This window comes from Falco rusticolus, chromosome 8, assembly GCF_015220075.1.
Source record: "Falco rusticolus isolate bFalRus1 chromosome 8, bFalRus1.pri, whole genome shotgun sequence".
Classification (NCBI taxonomy): domain Eukaryota; kingdom Metazoa; phylum Chordata; class Aves; order Falconiformes; family Falconidae; genus Falco; species Falco rusticolus.
Genome location: NC_051194.1, coordinates 39,379,427 through 39,398,551, shown reverse-complemented (window position 1 = coordinate 39,398,551; position 19,125 = coordinate 39,379,427). Strand labels below are relative to the sequence as shown.

Genomic DNA, 19,125 nt, shown 5'->3' with positions numbered 1-19,125 from the left:
GAGCAGACTCTCACACACCATACCACTTCTCACTGTTTCCAGGGCAGGAGGGGGAAATGGCTGGGAGATGCCAGCCGTTTGCATGCAGCTTGTCTCGGCTCCTCCAGTGCAGCATGCCTCCTTTCTGACTAACCCTGACTGCGCAGTCACAGTGGGTTTGTGTGGACTGGTGTGTGGCTGGCTCGAGCGATGAACCTGATGAGCAGCCTCACGTCGGCACAGCATGACTCAGGCTGGACCAGTGCAACGGAGCAGCTGGTCAACTGGGAAACCGATCAAAACGACAGCAGCCCCCTACCTCCTCCAAAACATTTTTGAGGGATCAAGGCTGATGGATGCTTTAGGGCTGGGGATGCTCAGGCTGGGCCCAGCCCCCTCTGATGCCACGTCCTGCCCCCCATAGCTCAGCCGATGGGGCTCGAGACTGTTTTCTCCTGCACCGTTGCTGTTTCTCCCCTGCAACCCACTGATGTTTGAGCCCCATCTCGTGGGATGCAGTGACTGGAGTGTGGGAGCATCCCCAGGGCACTTGGCAGCTTGGGAATGGCCCTGTTGTTCTGGGGCACTGGAGAGCTTGTTCCAGAGGCAGCAGCTCCCTGGCTGTGGGACAGTGGCTCGTTTTGCGGGATGAGTCACTCGAAGAGGTGACGGGAACAGCCTGACTGGGGACGTGGCCCGGAGGCAATGCTTTTTGTCACACGCCAGCCCGGGAGGCCTGGGAAGTTTGAAGCTGCAGCTTGCAGGCTTCGCCAAAGTGACCCCCGGGGGATACGGGAGCAGTTCCTCTCCACGGGGAGAGGTTGGTCCCGGGGGAATTCCCAGGCCAGGGAGGGACCCTACCCTGCTGCTTGTCAGCCAGCGGAGGTGCGAGCTGACATTGCGGCTTGTGGCTGACAAGATTTGGGGAAATTGGACACCCGCTGGGGAAGGCGCTGCCGTCTTGGTTTCCCAGGGACTCGCTGCTTGGCTGCTGCAGCCCCAGGCTGCCGGGGGACCCGGCATCAGGGCAAAGGTCTGGCTTTCCTCTGGAGCTCCCACCACCCGCCGCCTCCCGGCCTCGCTGTGGGCCCGTGCCTGCACTGACCGTCAGGGACATTCAGATGCTGCTGGAGGAATGTGCCCTCCGGGCCCTCCTGCTGGAGATGAGGCCAGGAGGTCCCCCCTGGTGTGGGAAAATGCAGCACTGGGGAAATGGGCCAAACCCAGGGGGCAGGAGGGAAGAGGAGGCACATTCAGCTCAGGGAGGTCTGCCCTGCCCCATAAAACCCTGCCACCCCACACTGCTGGTGCATCCATACCATAGCCATATGTACATATGCAGCTTCTCCTGGTATGTACGTATGGGCACAGGGGTACAGACCTCATGTGTGCATTTCCACCCCTGGGGGAACATGCTCTGTGTGAACATCCTCACCCACCCATCAAGCTGGTCTAGAGGGTGGGAGGGTTTTGGCAGTCCTGCTGTCCTTTTCATGGGGATGATGACTGCTCCGGGACAGCCTGGTCCCAGCTCAGCCAGACGTGGGCATCAGCAGAGGGGGGTTGAGGTTTGGGAGAGCTGTGTTGGGGGGATGGCAGCTCGCACAGGGGCAATGAAAGAGGCTTCATGCCTGTATGGTGGGACCATTTGCTTACAGAGACAGCGCTTGGAGATGGGGTCTGGGACTGCCCTGGTGGGAGTTGCCCCCTTTTTCCGTCCTGCCAGCCCCACGATGGGGCAGGCTGCTTGTTTTCAGGTGCCTCCTGCCCTGTGCCCTCTCCCAAAATGGAGAGGAGGATTGGGGCCCTTCCCTGAGGTGCTGCTTCATCCGTGGCATCTTCTCTTCCCAGCAGCCTGCCATTGCAGCGGGTGGGTGGGGTGGGTCAGGGGGCTCTGAACCCCTGGGCAGTTACAGCCTTTCTGAAGTTTTACCTCCAACCCCTCCACTAATGCTTGTGTGCCCTGTTCTGACAGTGCGTTCTCCCCCCGGCCTGGCCAAGACCCCACTCTCAGCACTGGGGCTGAAACCCCACAACCCGGCTGAGATCCTGCTGCATCCGGTGGGAGGTGAGTGTGGGCACTGGGGCTGCGGGCGGTTTGTGTGTGGAGGCATCTGTGGGGATACCCTTGGAAGGGCCCCCTGGCTGGGAAAGGTACTTCTGCATCCCTTTTGGGCCCAGGTGGCCTTGGGGTCCTTGTCACCTCTTGTGGGGACTCTGGGACTGTGTGAGGATGGGGGGATGTGGTACGGCTCTGGGGGGGCCTCAGCCCAGCAGGGTCTTCAGTGGTGGAGGCTGGAAAACCCCACGGTCCTGCCTCCTGGCCAGCGCTGTGTTTTTCCCTCCCTCCGTCCCTTCTCCCCAGCACAGCTGGAAAGGGTTTGCTCTCTGGGAGTCGAGCCTGTCAGCCAGAACAGTATCCAGAGCCCTCTCTATCCTGGAGAGTGGTCCTTGGGTGCAAACGCCCTGCTGTCCTGGGGATGCACCCCAGAGCAGTCTGCCAAGCCAGACCTCACTGCTCCCCAGCACCCAGGGCCCCTTCCTGGGCCATCTCAGGGCTGAGTGCAACCTCCCCAAAACCTGGCTGAGCCTGGGGGGCATGGCCTGGCTGAGCCTACCCAGCGAGACCCTTCTCGTTCTGACCCCAAGGGAGAACTGATGCTTTTTTTGCCCTTGCTGGGCTTTTCGGAGCAATACTTTGTGGTGGCTCCCTGCTGGGCTGTTCCCTCTTCCCCACCTGCAACCAGCCTCCTGGGTTTTAGACATCATCTCTGGAATACCCTGGTGGACCCTGGGGGTGTCTGAGGCTGGGTGTCCCGTTTGGGGCACAGTGTCGGGGAGGTGTGGCGTTCTGCTTTGTGCTCTGTGTGTCCCTCCCTGAGCAAGGCAAAGCTGCTTAACTCTGATTTCTTTTTCTTTCTGTCTCGCACCTCCCTTCTTCCTCCTCTTCCTGCTCCCATTGCTCCCCTGCTCCTTCATCTCTCAGAGCTAGAAGGGGAGGCGGGTGGTGACTCTGAAGAAGGTAAGAAAGGCTTTTCTTTCTCTGTCTCCTCCCTGCTCATCCCCGCTGTCGGAACTGTTGCTCAGAGCAGGCTCCAACTGTCTGTGCCAGCAGCCTTCCCTCGCACTGTCCCTCAGGGATGTAGGAGCCTGAGTCTTGCCCATCCTGCTCCCTTTCGAGGAAGGGAGCATTGTGCCTTGTGTTGTGTTGGATTCCCTGATGTCCAAATTGGACCTGGAGGTCTGTCAACGTTGGGTATCAGTCATCCATAGGGGCTGAGAGCTCTTTGTCAGTGTGTGCTGACCCATGCCAGTGTGTCACCCATGCCAGAGGGTGCTGGGGATGCTGGCATGCTGTGGCAAGCCTTGTATGAGCCTTGTGGGGGGAGCTGGGAGAAGCAGTCCCGGTTTGGGGCTCCTGCCTTCCTGATCTGGCTTTGCCACTGCTGTTTGGAGCAAAAATAAACCAAAGTGCAGCACAAAAGGTCAGCAGGCGCAGAGGCCACCAGTGGGCTGCTGGCTCAGCTGGCTGGGCAGCAGCACAGCGCCGGCAGCCGGTGTGCATCTTCTGCTGGCTGGGAGTCTGCTCAGATTCCGCCCCCGTCTTCTGTCCCTGTGCTGCACCTCTTTGGGGATGCCAAGGATGGGGCTGAGCTGGGATGTCAGCTCAGGAGTGGCTGTGCTGATGGAGGAGGCACTGCAGGCTCTGGGGTGGCATGTCTCCTGGGGGGACAGAGGCTTCAGGAGTGGCTGTGGTTCCCTGGAGTGCCACCTGCTATCTAACAGTGGTTGGGTGGTTTTGTTTTCTTTAATGAAACTTTGGGCCCTCGGGGCCAGGATGGGGAATTGTGTTCAGGATGGGTTTTGGAGAAAGGGTATCTCTTCTTGGCAAGTTTGTGATTCTTCCCGTGGTGCTGAGAGCTGTCAGAATTTCCCTCTGTGAGTTCCTCAAAATGTACATAACCCAAACCTGAACATTGTGTGATCTTGGAGAAAGTGCTTGAAGAAAACGTTCTGCTTCCAGAGCTGATTTTTCAGCGATGGCTTCTTGGATACATTAAAGGAAGAAAAGCTGGGATAAAACCAGTTTTTTCCCTCTTAAGTCCCTGTTCCCCCCACCCCCCAGCTTTACCATTTCTGTCCAGCTTTAACTCTACAAAGATGTGAACGTCACCTCTCCTCTCTTTCCCACCAAACCCTCAGGAGCTCAAGCTGCGCTGCTTGTCTGTTCCTGTGGTGTTCAGGCCACTTGTGTTATGGCTGACTCGGAGCAAGGATGTCCAGTGACCCCACGCTGGCAAGGCAGATTGGCCACCGCCAGCCTCTTGCCCTTCTTCTTCCTCCTCTCTGATAACCTGAAGGTTTCTGGGGGTTTGAACCTGTAGTCCTAAGAAGGGACTGGTGTTTTGGCTAAACAAAACTTTGGCTTAGCACCCTCTGCACTCAGCTGCACACCCCACAAGGATCCCTGCCCTCCAGGCTCTGCTCAGCAGATCCCCGCCTGTGTGGCCGGACTGTGCCTGGGGCTAAGGGATGCTCTAGCAGCCCAGGAGCTCAGGTCCTGCCTGCCACCTCCGAGGAGGCTTTAAAACAGGCACAGTTGCAGTGCTGGGGATTTCTGGCTGGAGTGCAGTCCTGCTTGGATTTGGGATTCTCAAATGACTTTCCACCTCCCTGGTGACTCACAGCCTCTCTATTCTCCCACCATCTTCCCATCTCTGGAGCCTCTTCCAAGAAAAAAACAGGAGGCAAGATCAGATTTTTCAACCTAAAAAAATCCCGTCTGAAACTCCCACCTTTTTTTTCTTCTTTTTTTCCCCCATATTGAACCAAACGACTTGAACTCATGCCCATGGTGACACACCTCACTGTGGCACATGTGTGCTGTCCCCCCTCCCCAAGCCTGCCTCCATTCAGCCCCCACCTTTGCAGGAGGGGCTGGCATTTTTGCAGCCCTTTGGTCTTAACCTCTTGCAGGCTGACTCATATGTACAGTCTGGCTAATTTTAGTCTGGAGTGGGGAGCTGGGGGGAAACTGAGTAGCTGTGAAATTAATTTAATTACCTAAGTGGCGATGAGTTTCTCACAGCTGCCCTGGGTGTCCTTCTGGGCAGTGCCTCGACCCTGTCATGTGTCCTGCCTTGGATGCTGGTACCCAGCCCGTGTTAAGGTCCTTGGTCTGGTTTTGGCTCATATCTTCCCTAGGATGGTTGGGCAGGGCTGGGCAGGGAGATCAGCCCAAGGGATGAACTCCTCCTTCCCTGTGTGCAGGCGGATGGGGCACAGAGATGCTGTGGGGGAAGGAGGGGGACCTGTGACAGTCTTTTTCCTTGCAACTCCCTGGTCCGACACTGAACATGGAGCTGTGCATCGGCATTGCTGGCTGTGAGCAGGCTGGGTTGCTGGCAGCCTTAGCTGGAGCCTGGCTGTTATGACTAATAATAATAATAATAATGATAATGTTTGCCATGCTAATTACTGCTGCGGAGCTGCCTCAGGCATGGCCAGCATGGAGCCAGGGACCTGCAAGGGTGCCCAGCCCATAGTGTTTGATGCTGGTGGGTGTCACTTAGGGCGCTGTGCCCCAGCATGGAGTCAGTTGGTGGCACATGCCAGCTGAGGTGTAATGGCTGCAGGGGCACAGAGGGGTGGGACTGAAGCTGCAGCCCCTCCCTCCAGCACAGCTTTTGGTGGGGGGCCTGGGGGCTGTGGGGGCTATTGTAGGGATGGGGACCAGTCTGGATGGAGCAGGAGGCAGGGTGGAAAGGGAGGAGGAAGGGCTGGGTCTGGCAGCTGCCGTGGCTGGTAATGGCCAGCCCAGCCCGCTGCTTCTGGCACAGGACTGCTTGGTGGCTCCAAAGGAAAATTGCTTTTCTTGGTCGTGCTCACGGGCTCTGGTTTCAAGGCGGGCTGGGAGTGAGAGTGTTGGATGCTGCAGTGGAAATAGTTGGAGCTGCTCTCTGGTCTGCTGCTGGAGATGGCTGGCATAGGTGGGCCACACAGGGCAGGGACCACAGGGCATCGTCATCAGTCCCGTGTGAGTCAGCACAGGCTGGACAGTCACTGGCTCTATTTTTAGGGGCTGAGGATGAGCAGGGAGCACGACATGTGCTATTTGGCATCCTGGGTGGGGAGGGACGCTGACTCAGAGCAGGGCGGAGGGGCTATGGTGTGCAAAGGGACTGTGGTCCCATGTGCTGTGGCCCCCTCAGGGAAAGGGGTGAGCATGGCCCCCTGCCTGTGCACTGGCTGGGGTCTGCAGCATCTCTTGGAGTAATCTAAAGGCCCAGATGAGCCAGAGATGCTTTTGCACAAGCCCTGGGGAAAGAGGGACAGGGTAGGAATGTGCCACTGGAGAAGCTGAGCTCAAACATCTTCACTGGCTGAAACAGGGATACCTCCTTCCCATGCAAGCGGCAGGCTCATCCGTTTTCCCCTTTTTTTTTGCCACAGAGCCCAGGAGCTACGTCGAGTCGGTGGCACGCACGGCCACGACAGGCAGGGGAGGGAGCCTGCCCACCACCCAGCCTGCGGGCCTGGAGGTGCCTGCCAGGAATGGCACCTTCACCAACTCCTTCACTACCCCCAGCCCTGTCTCCACCAGCAGCCCCATTCACAGTGTGGACGGGTAAGGCAGTGGTGCAGGTCCCAGGGGCTGGTGCGGCTGGGGTCAGCGCCAGGTGCACAGGCTTGCTCCCACATTGAAGTTGCCTTTGCAAGGACCCCCATCTCCCCACACAGGGTTTGGGGGTCCTGGCCAACCATGTCACTCACTACCTTGAGAACACAAAGCTGAGTCACTGGTGGTCACTTTGTGGTCACTGCACCTAAGTAGCATCTTGCCAGAGGGAGAGGGAACCTCACAGGGAACCCCCTGGGGTGGGAGGAAGCATGGGGTCAATGCTAACCCCTAGCCCTGGGTTAGGCTGAGCATTGGTCCCCTGTGGTGCAATGGAGCCATTGTCCCTGTGTCATGTCCCACGCCAGCCTGTGAGGTGTCCTGCACCATCCCAGCCTGGCAAGGCTGGCAGAGAGGAGCGCATCAGGTGGTTTGCTGCAAGAGGAGCTGGTAAAAGGCTCTGTCTCCCAGAAAATCGTACCTTGAGAGGGAATTAGGATGCATGGTAGAACTAAAGCTGCCTCTGGTTGCTTTCATGCAGCTGGCAGGACCCATCCCACCATTGCCTCTGAAAGCTGAGCAGCTTGCTGCTGCTGTGCCTCAGTTTCCCTGTGCGCCACTCACAGAAGGGTGCTAGCCAGCAGCAGGAATGAGCAGTGGAGCTGAATCCTCCTTCTCATCTCTCCTCAGGGCCTCCCTCCGCAGCTACCCATCAGAGGGCAGCCCCCACAGCACAGTTACACCTTCCCATGCCTTGGCTGAGCCTGTTTGCCGGTCACCTGTCAGCTCACAGACACCCTCTGCTAACAGCAGCTACCAGAACTCGTCTCCATCTTCCTTTGCAATGGTCCAAGGTGGGGTCCCGGGCTCAGCATATACCAGCCCCGACTATCCCGATGGCCGAGCCAGCCTCCAGCCAGACCCCCAAGCTCGGCCGCAGGCACAGGTCAATGTGGTGGGGGTCCATGTCCTGCCAGGGAGCCCCCGCACCCTGCACCGGACAGTGGCTACCAACACGCCATCCAGCCCCAGCTTCGGGCGAAGAGCCGTCAACCCCAGCGTAAGCGGCACTCCCGGCAGCCCTGGACTGGGCAGACACACTGTAGTGGCCCATGGCAACCTGGTGGCCCCACCAGGGAGCCCCAGCCTGGCCAGGCATCAAGCTGCGGCAGCCGTCCCCCCTGGCAGCCCCCTGTATGGCTACTCCAGCCCAGAGGAGAGGCGCCCAACACTGTCTCGGCAGAGCAGCTCCTCTGGTTACCAGCCTCCTTCCACGCCATCCTTCCCTGTCTCGCCGGCGTACTACCCTGGCACGAGCACGCCGCACTCCTCTTCCCCGGACTCGGCCGCCTACCGCCAGGGCAGCCCCACGCCACAGCCTGCACTGCCTGAGAAGCGGCGGATGTCGGCCGGGGACCGCTCCAACAGCCTCCCCAACTACGCCACCGTCAATGGCAAGGCATCCTCCCCCCTCTCCAGTGGCATGTCCAGCCCCAGCAGTGGGAGTGCTGTCACCTTCTCCCACACGCTGCCAGACTTCTCCAAGTTCTCCATGCCAGGTAAGGGATGCCCTTGGAGGTCTCTGCATCCCCCTGCCGTGCCCAGGACTCTCCCTTCCTCCTCCTTGCTGGCCGGCGGGGAAGGGGTTGCAGCCGTGTCCTGATTTACCCCTCCTGCACCATCTGCAAACTGACGGCACCGCTGGGGCTTGGGCCATTTCCTCCACTTTCTGGCAAATCCAAACAGGAAAAGCACCGAGCTGGCGTCACTGACGTAAACAGCACCCAGAGTTGTGTACAGGGAGATCAAAGCACCCGGAGGTGGCTTTTCTTTGCTGTGGGGATGTGCTGACCTCCCGGCCCCATTCCTGGCAGGCTTTACCCCGCTGGGACCCTGCTGGGGCACTGCCTCCTCACTTCAAATGGTGTGCCGTGCCCTGGGTGCCACTGTGCCTGGAATGCCTTCACTGGCTCCAGTTACTGGACACCTCGGTGACGCCAAGATTGGATTGATAGGACCAGGGGAATAAAGCCGTGGGGCCGCAGTGGCTCCTGGCTCTGGCTGCTGGGCTGGTTTTGCTGCCGAGCAGGCAGCCCTTTGTGGGCATGCTGGTGCCCGCCCTGGCCCTGTGACTCGCTGTGGCTGGGGACCCTTCCCAGCAGGGAAGCATGAGCAAATAAAACACATAACAATTAGTGAGACCCCTGCCTCTCCAGAGGTGACCAGATTGCAAAGGATTGTTAATATGTCTCCAGCAGAGATGCTGTCCAGCCCTCTGGCTTGTTTGATCAGTTGTTTTTGGAAGGCAGGTGGTTGGAAATGTTACCCAAGTGAAGTGACAAGTTTCATGGCCAGAGGACCGGGTCCCATCAGGGCTATGTTACTGATAGGCACTGAGCGAGGCAGGGTCGGGCTGGGGCTGCGTACGTAGCTTTTCCCAGGGTAGGTCAACCTGCCCAGTTCCTTTGCACAGGGCACAGGTAAGGGAAGGAATTTATTTTTACAGTGGACAAGCCAAATCTTAAATACTGGAGAGCAGTGAAGGTCTTCTGAAGTCAGAGGATTTCTCTACCACCCTCTGGACATCTCTCTTTCCTCCAACAGCTTTCATTTCACCCAGCCAGCTCCCTTTTAAATGATGAGTTCCCATTTTGTTTCTGGCTCTGTGGCCAAGAGGCTCATTCGATGCACAGCCCTTTGAGGGCTCTTGTGCTTGGATTTAGCTTCAGGTGCCCAGCAGCCCCTTAAGCTCCAGGTGATGATCAGCCTGCCTGGGTATGGAGGATTGGGTTGAGGTTAAAGCAATGTGCTGGGGCTGAAAGGAGGTGGAGGTGTTAATGCTTTAGCCAGATTTGCTAAAAACTCATATGGAATTTTAGATACAGCATCTTTTAACTTTTTCCTTGTCTTCTTTTCCTTTCCTTGCAGATGTCAGCCCCGAGACTCGTGCCAATGTCAAGTTTGTGCAGGACACTTCCAAGTACTGGTATAAACCGGAGATCTCCAGGGAGCAGGGTGGGTAGATGGCACAGTGCGAAGGATGCAGTTGAGTGAGCCGTGGTTGGGAGTTGGTGTGTATTTTGGATCACAGGGATTAGCAAGAATTTCCCTGAGAGGCTGAGTTAGGAGTGAAGGTGAATTGTGCATGCTCAGACCATTGCAGAAGGGGGGTTGAAGCCCAGCTCAGCTGCAGGCTTGCATGACATGGGCTCCCCAAACCTTCCCCTTCATGGAGGAGCACTGGTCCCTGCAGTGTGCAGTGGATCTATGCAGTTTGGGGTGCAAAGCACCCAGATCTTGAGTTCAGAGTCTTCAGAGGGGTATTGGAGACATAGCTAAAATAAGTGGGGAGAACAAGGAGAGGGCAAGGTGCCTTCAGGGGCAATGTCCCAGCATTTGGTCCCTGCCTGCTCTCCAGTGCTTAGTTGCTCAGAGGTGGGCTGGGTGGGAATGGATGCTCTGAGATGCCCACACAGGGCAGTGGAGGCCAGGGGGAGATGAGCCCCTGCCTGGCTGAAGACCCACTTGAGACCGCCATGCAGATGTGCAGGGGGGATGGTAATATTGCAGTGCCCAGCTGCGAGGCTGTGGAACGGGGGTGCCCAGTCCTGACCCAAACCTTGTGGCTTTAGAAGGCGCATTGGCTCTTGCTATGCTGGCTCTGAGGTCTGCCATTCTGTCCTGCAGCCATTGCACTGCTGAAGGACAGGGAGCCAGGGGCTTTCATCATCCGAGACAGCCACTCCTTCCGGGGAGCCTACGGCCTTGCCATGAAAGTAGCTTCTCCGCCTCCCACAGTCATGCAGCAGAACAAGAAAGGTATTGTATGCCCTTCTCCATCCCACGCCAAGATGCCTTCCATCATTCAGCCGGGGTGAGCGGGCAGCTGGGTCTGCTGAGCCAGTCATGCCCTTGGGTATGTGCTGATGTGGCAGGATCCCTCCCTCCCAGGGCACAGGGAAGCACCAGACAACCTCTGCCCTGAGCTCATCTGCATCTTGGGCTTTGGCATGGTAAAATGGGCACAGCCTCCCCAGCCCATCGACACCACTGGGGAGCCTGGCTTGGGGTTGACCCTGTACAAAGGGCTGGATTTGAGGAGGGTATGCAGGGTGGTAGGGACCCCTTCCTTGAGCTGGAGCACTGGTTTCCCCATGGGACTGCAGAGAAGCAGGAGGAGGAGGGTGGCTCTGGTGTGAGAACATACTGTTTCTTTCCAGGAGACATCACCAACGAACTGGTAAGGCACTTCCTCATCGAGACTAGCCCACGGGGTGTGAAACTAAAAGGATGCCCCAATGAGCCCAATTTTGGTGAGTGGCCCCAGTGTGCTCTCCACATGCGGGGCTGGGTGGGGAGAGCCTTGCCTTTGCTGGACTATCAAAGCAGAGCTGTCAGGTGTCTGGGAGAGCTCTGCCTCTGTTACTGCCTCTTGTCCTTGTGTAGCTGAGTCCTGTGCGCATTTGGAGCCTCTGGAGTCATGCACACTCATGAGTGCACACAAATGTGCTTGTGTGCACAGGTACATACCTTTCTGCACATAGATGCCGGACAAATGATGCTACTGGGCAGGGTGGAGGGCAGGGGCTCTCCTTGTTTTATTTATCCCATGGCTAATGTGCTCTGAGGTGCTGCACAAGGAGCTCTGTCCCATTTGTTGTTCCTAAGGAGGCCCTGGCATCTCTTCCCCCTCCCTGAGCCGTCCGTGGGCAGGCATGGTAGTTTCAGCAAGACAAATCGCCACATGTGGCATTAGGACCACAGCGAAGAAACCTACTGAAAGCCTGCTTCCATCCACCCGGAGCAACAACAACCTAACGCTGGGGAAGCCTGTCCCCCCAGCCCTGCACTGACCATCTCCTCTCTGTCCCCAGGCTGTCTCTCGGCTCTGGTGTACCAGCACTCCATTATGCCCTTGGCCCTGCCCTGCAAGCTGGTCATTCCTGACCGAGGTAAGAGCCAGGACCAAAAGGGATTGCATCCACCCTCACAGCCTGCAGGAACAGAGTAGGTTTCCAAGCAGGGAGCAACAGTAACCATCACATGTCTTCCAGATCCCATGGAGGAAAAGAAAGACACTGCGTCTGCCACCAACTCAGCCACAGACCTCCTCAAACAGGGTGCGGGTGAGTAGAGAGGGGCTGTTCCAGCGTAAATGTGGCTCAGAGCAGTGGTTGATCCCATGGCTGCTGTCTCCCTTTCTAGCCTGCAATGTCCTCTTCATCAATTCTGTGGAGATGGAGTCACTGACAGGCCCCCAGGCCATCGCAAAGGCTGTTGGCGAGACGCTGGTGGCTGATCCCACACCCACTGCTACCATCGTCCACTTCAAAGTCTCTGCACAAGGCATCACCTTAACGGACAACCAGAGGAAGTAAGAGCCCCCATGGCCACGTCCCTGGGTCCCCAAAGCCAGTGAGGCTGTGATCCAGGGAGTGTGTTGATGAAGGATGTCCCTGGGGTGGCATGAAGCTGGTCATGGGCAGGGCTGTGCTTTGTCCTTGACTCCTGGAGCATCCTAGGGGAGACCCACGGGAGTGTCCCCTGTGCTGGTGGGGCTGGGCTGTGGTGGGGCAGAGGTGGTGCTTCCCTGGCCCTGACGCTCCCTGCCTTGTGTTTCAGATTGTTCTTCCGGCGACACTACCCCCTCAACACTGTCACCTTCTGTGACTTGGACCCCCAGGAACGAAAGTGAGTGCCCTAACCTGGGGGGAGCACATGTCCCCTGCCCCTTTTCCTTCCCCTGGGCTGCTTGGAGCAGGGTCTTTGCTAGCTCTGTCCCCCTTCCTCCTTCAGAGGGCAGGGATGTAAGGTTCCCTTAGATTTTGTGGGGCAACACCAGCTTCTCCTGGTGACTTGGTGTCTCCAAGCCTCTTCATGCTGGGGGAGAGGTGCATCATTTTTTTCCTCATAGAGCCAAGCCTGTGCAAAGCCAGGCTGACCCTCCAGTGTTGGTGCAGTGGCCCCCATCATGGCCCTGTCTCTTTTGTGGGGTGCAGGAATCCCTCACACTTCCTCTTCTCCTTGCAGGTGGACTAAAACTGATGACAGTGGCCCAGCCAAGTAAGTGCTTTCTGTGCTTCCCAGCCAGTTCCTCCCAGCCACTGTTGGGGTGGCTCCCACTTGTGCTTGAGCACTGGCTAAGAGATGCCCCATGCAGGGCAGCCTCTTAGCCACGTGTGAAATGGGCTGAGCTGTTTGCTGCAGGAACGTTTCACCCAAGCATGAGACCACGGTTCTGGGGACTCAGGAGGCATCTTTCAACCCCAAATTCCTGGTCAGAGCAGGCATGGCCCTTGCAGAACTGGCTTTACGGGAAACTCTCCCAGCAGAATCAGCAGGAGCCAGCTTATGGATCAGAGCTGGGGGTTATGCTGATGGCGTGCGAGCCACCGGCTGACTCTCTCTGTTCCTCCTGTACTCCATGTCCTGGCCCATGGGAGTGCAGAGCTGCTGGCTGAGCCCATTTCCAGGGACCAGTTCCCACTAATTTTAGCCATTGTGTTAGCGAATGGGTTTTTATTAGGTTGTCCAGCTGCTGGGATATTTCCCTTCCCTAACTAGAAATGCCATGGCCTGAGCCTGTCTCACATTCTGTTCCCCCATATTTATAACTTCAGTTTGCACATTCTAATTAAAAAAAAAAAAAAAAAAAAAGGGGGGGAAAAAAAAAGGGGAGGGAGATTTTATTCATCAGGGGAGAGACAGAAATAACTGTATGGTCTCACCCAGCTCCTTGTGTCCCCACATGGCCTTCCTCTCATACAGGGTCTACCCCAGCCCATCCATCACACCTCTGTGTCTTTGAGTCATCACCCAAACCAAGGCAATGCTATGATCGTCTGGAAGGTCCCGTCTCAGGGACGGTCTAGGGGAGAGTGACAGGGATGGTCAGAGCAAGGAGGGCTGGGCCAAGAGATGATGGAGACACAGTGCTGGCCTTCAAAGAAACTGCAGTAAAGGGAAGAGTAGATGGGTCATGCAGGCTGGTTTGGGATGTCCCCCTCTGTTGTGTGAGGTACATGTTGAAGAGGGGAAGGTGGACAAGACTGTGATGGAAGAGGGTGGTGGTGTTCCTTGGGTGAGCAATGCTGGCAAACCTTACTGAGCCTCTTGCCTTCTCCCCACCCAGGCTCTTCGGCTTTGTGGCCAGGAAGCAAGGGAGCACCACAGACAACATCTGTCACCTCTTTGCTGAGCTGGACCCAGACCAGCCAGCTGCAGCCATTGTCAACTTTGTCTCCAGGGTCATGCTTGGCTCTGGACAGAAAAGATGAGCTGGCGCTTGCGGGTGATTCTTGAATTTTGGAGAAGGACTTGGAGCTGATCCGAGAAGGAGTGTGAGGAAGTGCATTGTGGGAGAGGGAAGTGAATTGGGGGGGAAGGGTTGGAATTTTGGAGGAAAACAGCAAACAACAAAAAAACCCCAACGAAACCCCTAAAAACTCAACACAAGCCAAACACACACACAGAGGAACCAAAAGCACCTACGTAAGAGAGCCACAAAGTCATGCCAGACAGGATGCATGTCCCATCGCAGGGAAGGTGACCAAAGTGAAGGCAGCAGTGAGATGGATGTTCCCAGCTTTTACCATCATGATTCTGAGTGCTGACATCCACTTGGGACTGAATACGGGAACATGAATGGTGTTTTCCGTCTGGAAAAAAAGAGACAACTAGCAAAACCCATGGAAGAAACTCCATCCCAGCAGCTCCATCAGTGAATGCCTGCTGTGTGTTTGAAACAACCTGTAAGAGATAACGACATGGGCTGGGTCCGTGGGATACTGGAAGAGATACCCCCCAGAAACCTTCCCTTGCCCGGCTGGAGCCAAGGGTCCTCACTGGCCCCCACGCTTCTCCTGAAACCTGCCAGCCACCTGGCAAATTGCTGGGGATGTGGTGGGGGTTGGTTCTGAACCCTCCTGTCCCTGGGGAGCTTGACCATGGGCTAACCTCTGTGCTGACCCAGAGCCCAGCGCCGGTCACAGGTGAGCTGCTGTGGGTCCACACGGAGAGGTGGGTCATGGCATTTCCCACCTCCCCAGGGTGCTTGTGCCCTCCAGCCTGCGAGGAGGTGGGGGGGGGGGGCTGCTGCTACCCTGCACCTGGGGTAGGCAGAAGCTCCCCAGGAACCTCCTTGGAGGATGCAGAAAGTTGCCTCCTCTCCCGTCTTCCCCTTTTCCCTCCCATCACTGGTCCTCTTTGGCAGGGTTCTCCTGTGGCCTGTCACGTGTTCTCTTAACACACAAAAAAAAACAAAACAAAGGAAAGAAAAACATTGCAATAATAATAGTAATTATAATAATAGTGGATGCTGGCACAGATGGGTTCTCTGTGCGAAGCAGCGGACCCGTGGCTACCCCTATCTCACTCTTCGGAGACACGCAAGCGGTTTTTAAATTGCATGGACGTTCAAGTTGCACGAAAGGCGAATGACTACAGGTAACTCAGGCGCTTTTTTCTCCTTTTATTTTGGAGGCCACGTTAAAATAAAGAAAAAGAAGGAAGAAAATTTAAAAAGAAAAGAAAAAGGGAAAGGATCTGCAGTCGCTGGGCAGCTTTGGCTCAGTGGGGAGGTAACAGGTCCTCTGAGAGCCACCCTGCTTGGCACACATGTACACCCAAAACCGGCTGGCTGGAGGCTTGTGCGCCCCAAATGCACCATAGTTTGGCAAGTGGCTTTGGTGCTGTTGGCTTTTCCCTTCACTTTGGGAGATGAGGAGGGCCAGTAGGAGGGCAAGAGGGGCAAAAGGCCCCTGTGCTGCTGGTGGGGGGCCATCATGGTTGCGGGGCAGCAGGCAGAGGTCACAGCCCTGCGGTGCTGGGGAGGGGGCAGAGGATGCTTTGGTCAGACGTGCAGGTTTGGGGCAGGGGGAACGGTCTGGTTGGAGCTGTGGGCTTGTTGCTGAGCCGTCTGCTGAAAATCTACATCCCCGCTCCCCCCCACCCCTGAGAGATTTTTGTGAGAAGTTTTTAGTGCAAAGTGGCCTAGATGCTAGTCTACTGGGGGCAAAAATCAGAAACATAGCACTGCAGCCCCCCTCCTCCGGAGAGCTTGTCTCCCTCAGACCGCCCTTGCCTTGATAGCGATAATATATATATATATCTGAGCTATACTGATGGAATACTGTAAGCTAATGAAATTTTAAGGAGGAAAAAAAGGTTAAATTTACACTCCGAAAATATTTATTTTTGCCATATTGCTTTCTGCGCATCCTATCTCCCCCATTATATCTGCCCCGCCTTCCCCTGCCCCGGGGAAACACCTGCATGTTAAAAGAAAATCCAGAGCAAGGAAAAATATGGATGGTGGAAGATGCGCGGGGGGCCCCCCCATGTTGGGGTGGCGTGCGTGTGACCGGTGTGCATGTGCGTGTGTGAGCGAGCCGAGTGGGTGCCCAGAGAGGGCTGGCATGGCCGGAGGCTATACTGATGTACTGAAGCGAGAGTGAAAGAATGCATAGCGAGGAGCTGGTTGTGAGACGGTGGCAGGATGGGGGGCTCTGGGGAGGGCTTTCCCCCTCCCCGGCTCCCTGGCTGCACGGATGCAGAGACCTTTTCATTTCCAATGTTTCCAAAAAGCGATTCTCTCCTTCTGCGAAATTCAAGTGAGATGAGAAACGATCTCACCCGTAATCTCCTCACCCCGCCGTTCACTGATTAGAGAAAACACTGTGTTTATAGATATATAAAGATATATTTTTGAAAGCCTCTATTTTTCAGACTTTGTTTTCTCACTGCTCAGAAAAGAGATTATAATAATGTAATTTTATTTTAATCTGCTGCCTCGGAAACTGGTGCTTGAAACTCTCATTCCTTTTTTTTCTCCCCATACAAATGAAGCAGATCTAAGCACCACAGAGATGTTGCATAGAAGCTGAACCCAGTAGATACCTGCCGATAGCATCATGCCTATGGGTCCTGATACCTTTGGGTCCTGAGCCGCTCACGGCTTCCTCATTAACCCACTAGCTGAAGACTTAGACCGTATCCAAATCTTGAACACTAACAAAATCGTCTGATGATTATATTATTTTTTTAACACACAGCTAATCACCTTCCAATGATGTAGCCAGGTGTTTTGTCAACTCCCTTTAAAGGCACTTTTTTCCCCTTTTATCTCCTTTTTTTAAGTTACATTTTTAGGTGTAACTACCCTTTCTGTCCCTTGGAGAGACTGTCAGCCAGTGCTGAGGATTGCCCAGGTCCTGGGAGTGGTGGGGACCTAGTGTTGATATATCTTTCCTTATGAAAGGGACAGAAAAGACTCTTTGCTTTTTTTCTTTTTTCTTTTTTTTTTTTTTTAATGCAGTCATGGTATTTGAGATTCAAGCTTGTGCGAGTTAAGCCCAGCATATGTTTTGTTGTAATCACACTGCCGTTGTCAGCAGCCGGATGGTATCTCTCTCTCTCTTGCTCACACACACACACACACACACACACACACACAAATGCATCCCTCCTTCCTGCACAAAGAACTGCATATATTCTTGCCAAAGATATCCTTAAAAACGCACTTTGCCCCACACATTATATATATATATTTTTTTTTTTTCGTGTGTAAATTTATTGTACATGTCCTTTTTGTGTTGGTTTGTTCTTTGGAGAAGCCCCTTCCCACCCATCCTCCCTTTGCTGTCGATGTTGCTGTCTCTTGGGAAATGCTCCCCAGGGGTTTGTTTGCTGCCTGTCCCAAATGGTAGCACCTGCAATGTGCAAAATGTGGGGTTCCTGTTCAGCTGGGCTGCCTCCGGCTCTGCACCCCACCAGGAGCTATTTTGGGGGATGATCTGCAGATGGAATGCACCCATCTTACGGTCTTTGCCAGCCCCTCATCACCAGTGGAGATGGGGGAGCTCATGGGTTTAAGCAGAGGAATTGAGCAAGGTTTGGGGTTGCTCTGGATGCAACATTTGCTGGCTGCCCCTGGTCAAACCACATATAGAAAACAAACCAGGTAGGGAGAAAAACCCAACCCAGCCTCCGGGCATCTATTTTCTAGCGAGTTCAACCACCTGAACCTAAGCGCAAAGTAAATCCCCACCCAGCAGGTCGGGCAGGTAAAGAAACCAGTTGCCCCAAAAACCCCAGACATCGGCATCAACAAAAGGCAACCCTTCCCGTTGGAGCAGGCAGGAGGATCAGACAGCAAAGGAGCCCGCAGGGGCTTGTTTCATTTCGTTCGTTTGTTTTGCAAATTGTGAGGTTGGTTTGGGGTTACTCTTTTTCTTTTTTTTTTTTTTTTCTCCTTAAAAAGGAAAGAAAAAAAAAAAAAGGAAAAAAAAAGGAAGCAACCCGACGTTTCTGTTGGTGGATCCTGTGCCGCCGTGTTATGCGTGGGGTTTTTTTTTTTTGGTTGTTGTTGTCTTTGTTACTTTGGGAACGTTACAGATTTATTTGCTAATCAGTGTTAATGAACAGTTTCAAACTTTTAGACTCGCCCATTTCTGTGTATTTATATAGTTGGAAAAAAATGCATTATATTTTGTATCTTTGTGCCCATAATGTCGCGTGTGTAAGAACGACTTTGGTCACACCATGTCCATGTGTGAATGTGACTCCGCTGTTGTCTTCCCGTTGTACAGATATCAGATTCTTTGCAGTTCATTGTATGGCTTTATAAAGTGGTAAAAACAACAAAAAAAATCAGTTATATAAAATATACTGTTGCTTGGAATGCCAGCTTGGTGTCTGGATCGCTGGAAATGTATCTTGAAATTTAAGGGAGCGCAGGAATAAATGCTCTGTTCTTTTTGCACAGGGAAAAAAAAAAAAAAGAAAAAAAAACCCCTAAACCTCAGCGGGTGCTGTGTTTTCTCTGGGCTGTCGTTCGCCCCGTTCCTCGATGGCACGCTGGGGCCCCCGGACAGGCGCCGGTGGGCGTGGGAAGGAGCCGGGGCTGCGCTGCGCCTCGCCAGCCTCCCGTCGCGGCGGGTGCGCGCCAGATGCGCGCTAACCAGGCAGCCCCCGGGCTTCCTACGTGGCTCCAGCTCCAGCTCCAGCCTGGGCTTTTGTTTACCAGGAGGGATCTCTCCGCTTGCCCTGCAGGCACTGGGTGCTCTTCAAATTCGGTTGCTTTTTCCCAGGTTGACTTTAGGTGCTGTCTGCGCAGCCTTGGACGTCCCCTTTTGAGTCCATCTCCTGCAGAGGAGCAGGATGGGACGATGCCGATATGGGGTCTTTTGCCTTTGTCGAGGTGATAGTTTGGGTTCTGCTCACGTTAAATCCCACTCCCTGCCCCTCTTGGAGCCATCCTGCTCCCCCATGCCTGGCAAAACTTCCCCCAAAGTCTCAGGCCTGGCTGTTCCAGCATTTGCAGAGCAATTCCCAGCATCTGTCAGACCCTTCAGCCCCCAGCTCTCTGGCTCTGCTCCTTCCCCTCCTTGCTGAGCTGGTGGCCAAGGCCTGGCCCCCGGCATGGATTGAGTTTAATTATACAAGAAATATCAGCCAGAGCAGCGGCAGTTTCTCTGGCGCCAGCACTGCTGCGGCTCAGAGGCTCAGAGTTTCTCCTGGGAGCCAGC

At 55.2% G+C, this 19,125-nt stretch overlaps 1 protein-coding gene across 4 annotated transcripts in view; it reads left to right on the top strand.

Annotated features, from left to right (window-relative positions):
- Nucleotides 1-18,283, top strand: part of TNS1 (tensin 1) — a 54,932-nt gene extending 36,649 nt beyond the window's left edge. For 3 of the 4 annotated variants that reach the window (XM_037397396.1, XM_037397394.1, XM_037397397.1), the window contains 13 exons: nucleotides 1,955-2,047; nucleotides 2,966-3,001; nucleotides 6,433-6,607; nucleotides 7,289-8,157; nucleotides 9,527-9,613; nucleotides 10,286-10,417; nucleotides 10,819-10,911; nucleotides 11,473-11,550; nucleotides 11,653-11,724; nucleotides 11,804-11,972; nucleotides 12,221-12,289; nucleotides 12,629-12,661; nucleotides 13,731-18,283. In XM_037397396.1, coding sequence (XP_037253293.1) covers nucleotides 1,955-2,047; nucleotides 2,966-3,001; nucleotides 6,433-6,607; nucleotides 7,289-8,157; nucleotides 9,527-9,613; nucleotides 10,286-10,417; nucleotides 10,819-10,911; nucleotides 11,473-11,550; nucleotides 11,653-11,724; nucleotides 11,804-11,972; nucleotides 12,221-12,289; nucleotides 12,629-12,661; nucleotides 13,731-13,875 — 2,051 coding nt within the window. In that variant the 3' untranslated portion in view covers nucleotides 13,876-18,283. The remainder of the gene's footprint in view (nucleotides 1-1,954; nucleotides 2,048-2,965; nucleotides 3,002-6,432; nucleotides 6,608-7,288; nucleotides 8,158-9,526; nucleotides 9,614-10,285; nucleotides 10,418-10,818; nucleotides 10,912-11,472; nucleotides 11,551-11,652; nucleotides 11,725-11,803; nucleotides 11,973-12,220; nucleotides 12,290-12,628; nucleotides 12,662-13,730) is intronic. The other variant, XM_037397395.1, reaches the window with a different exon arrangement.
- Nucleotides 18,284-19,125: the final 842 nt, after the last annotated feature.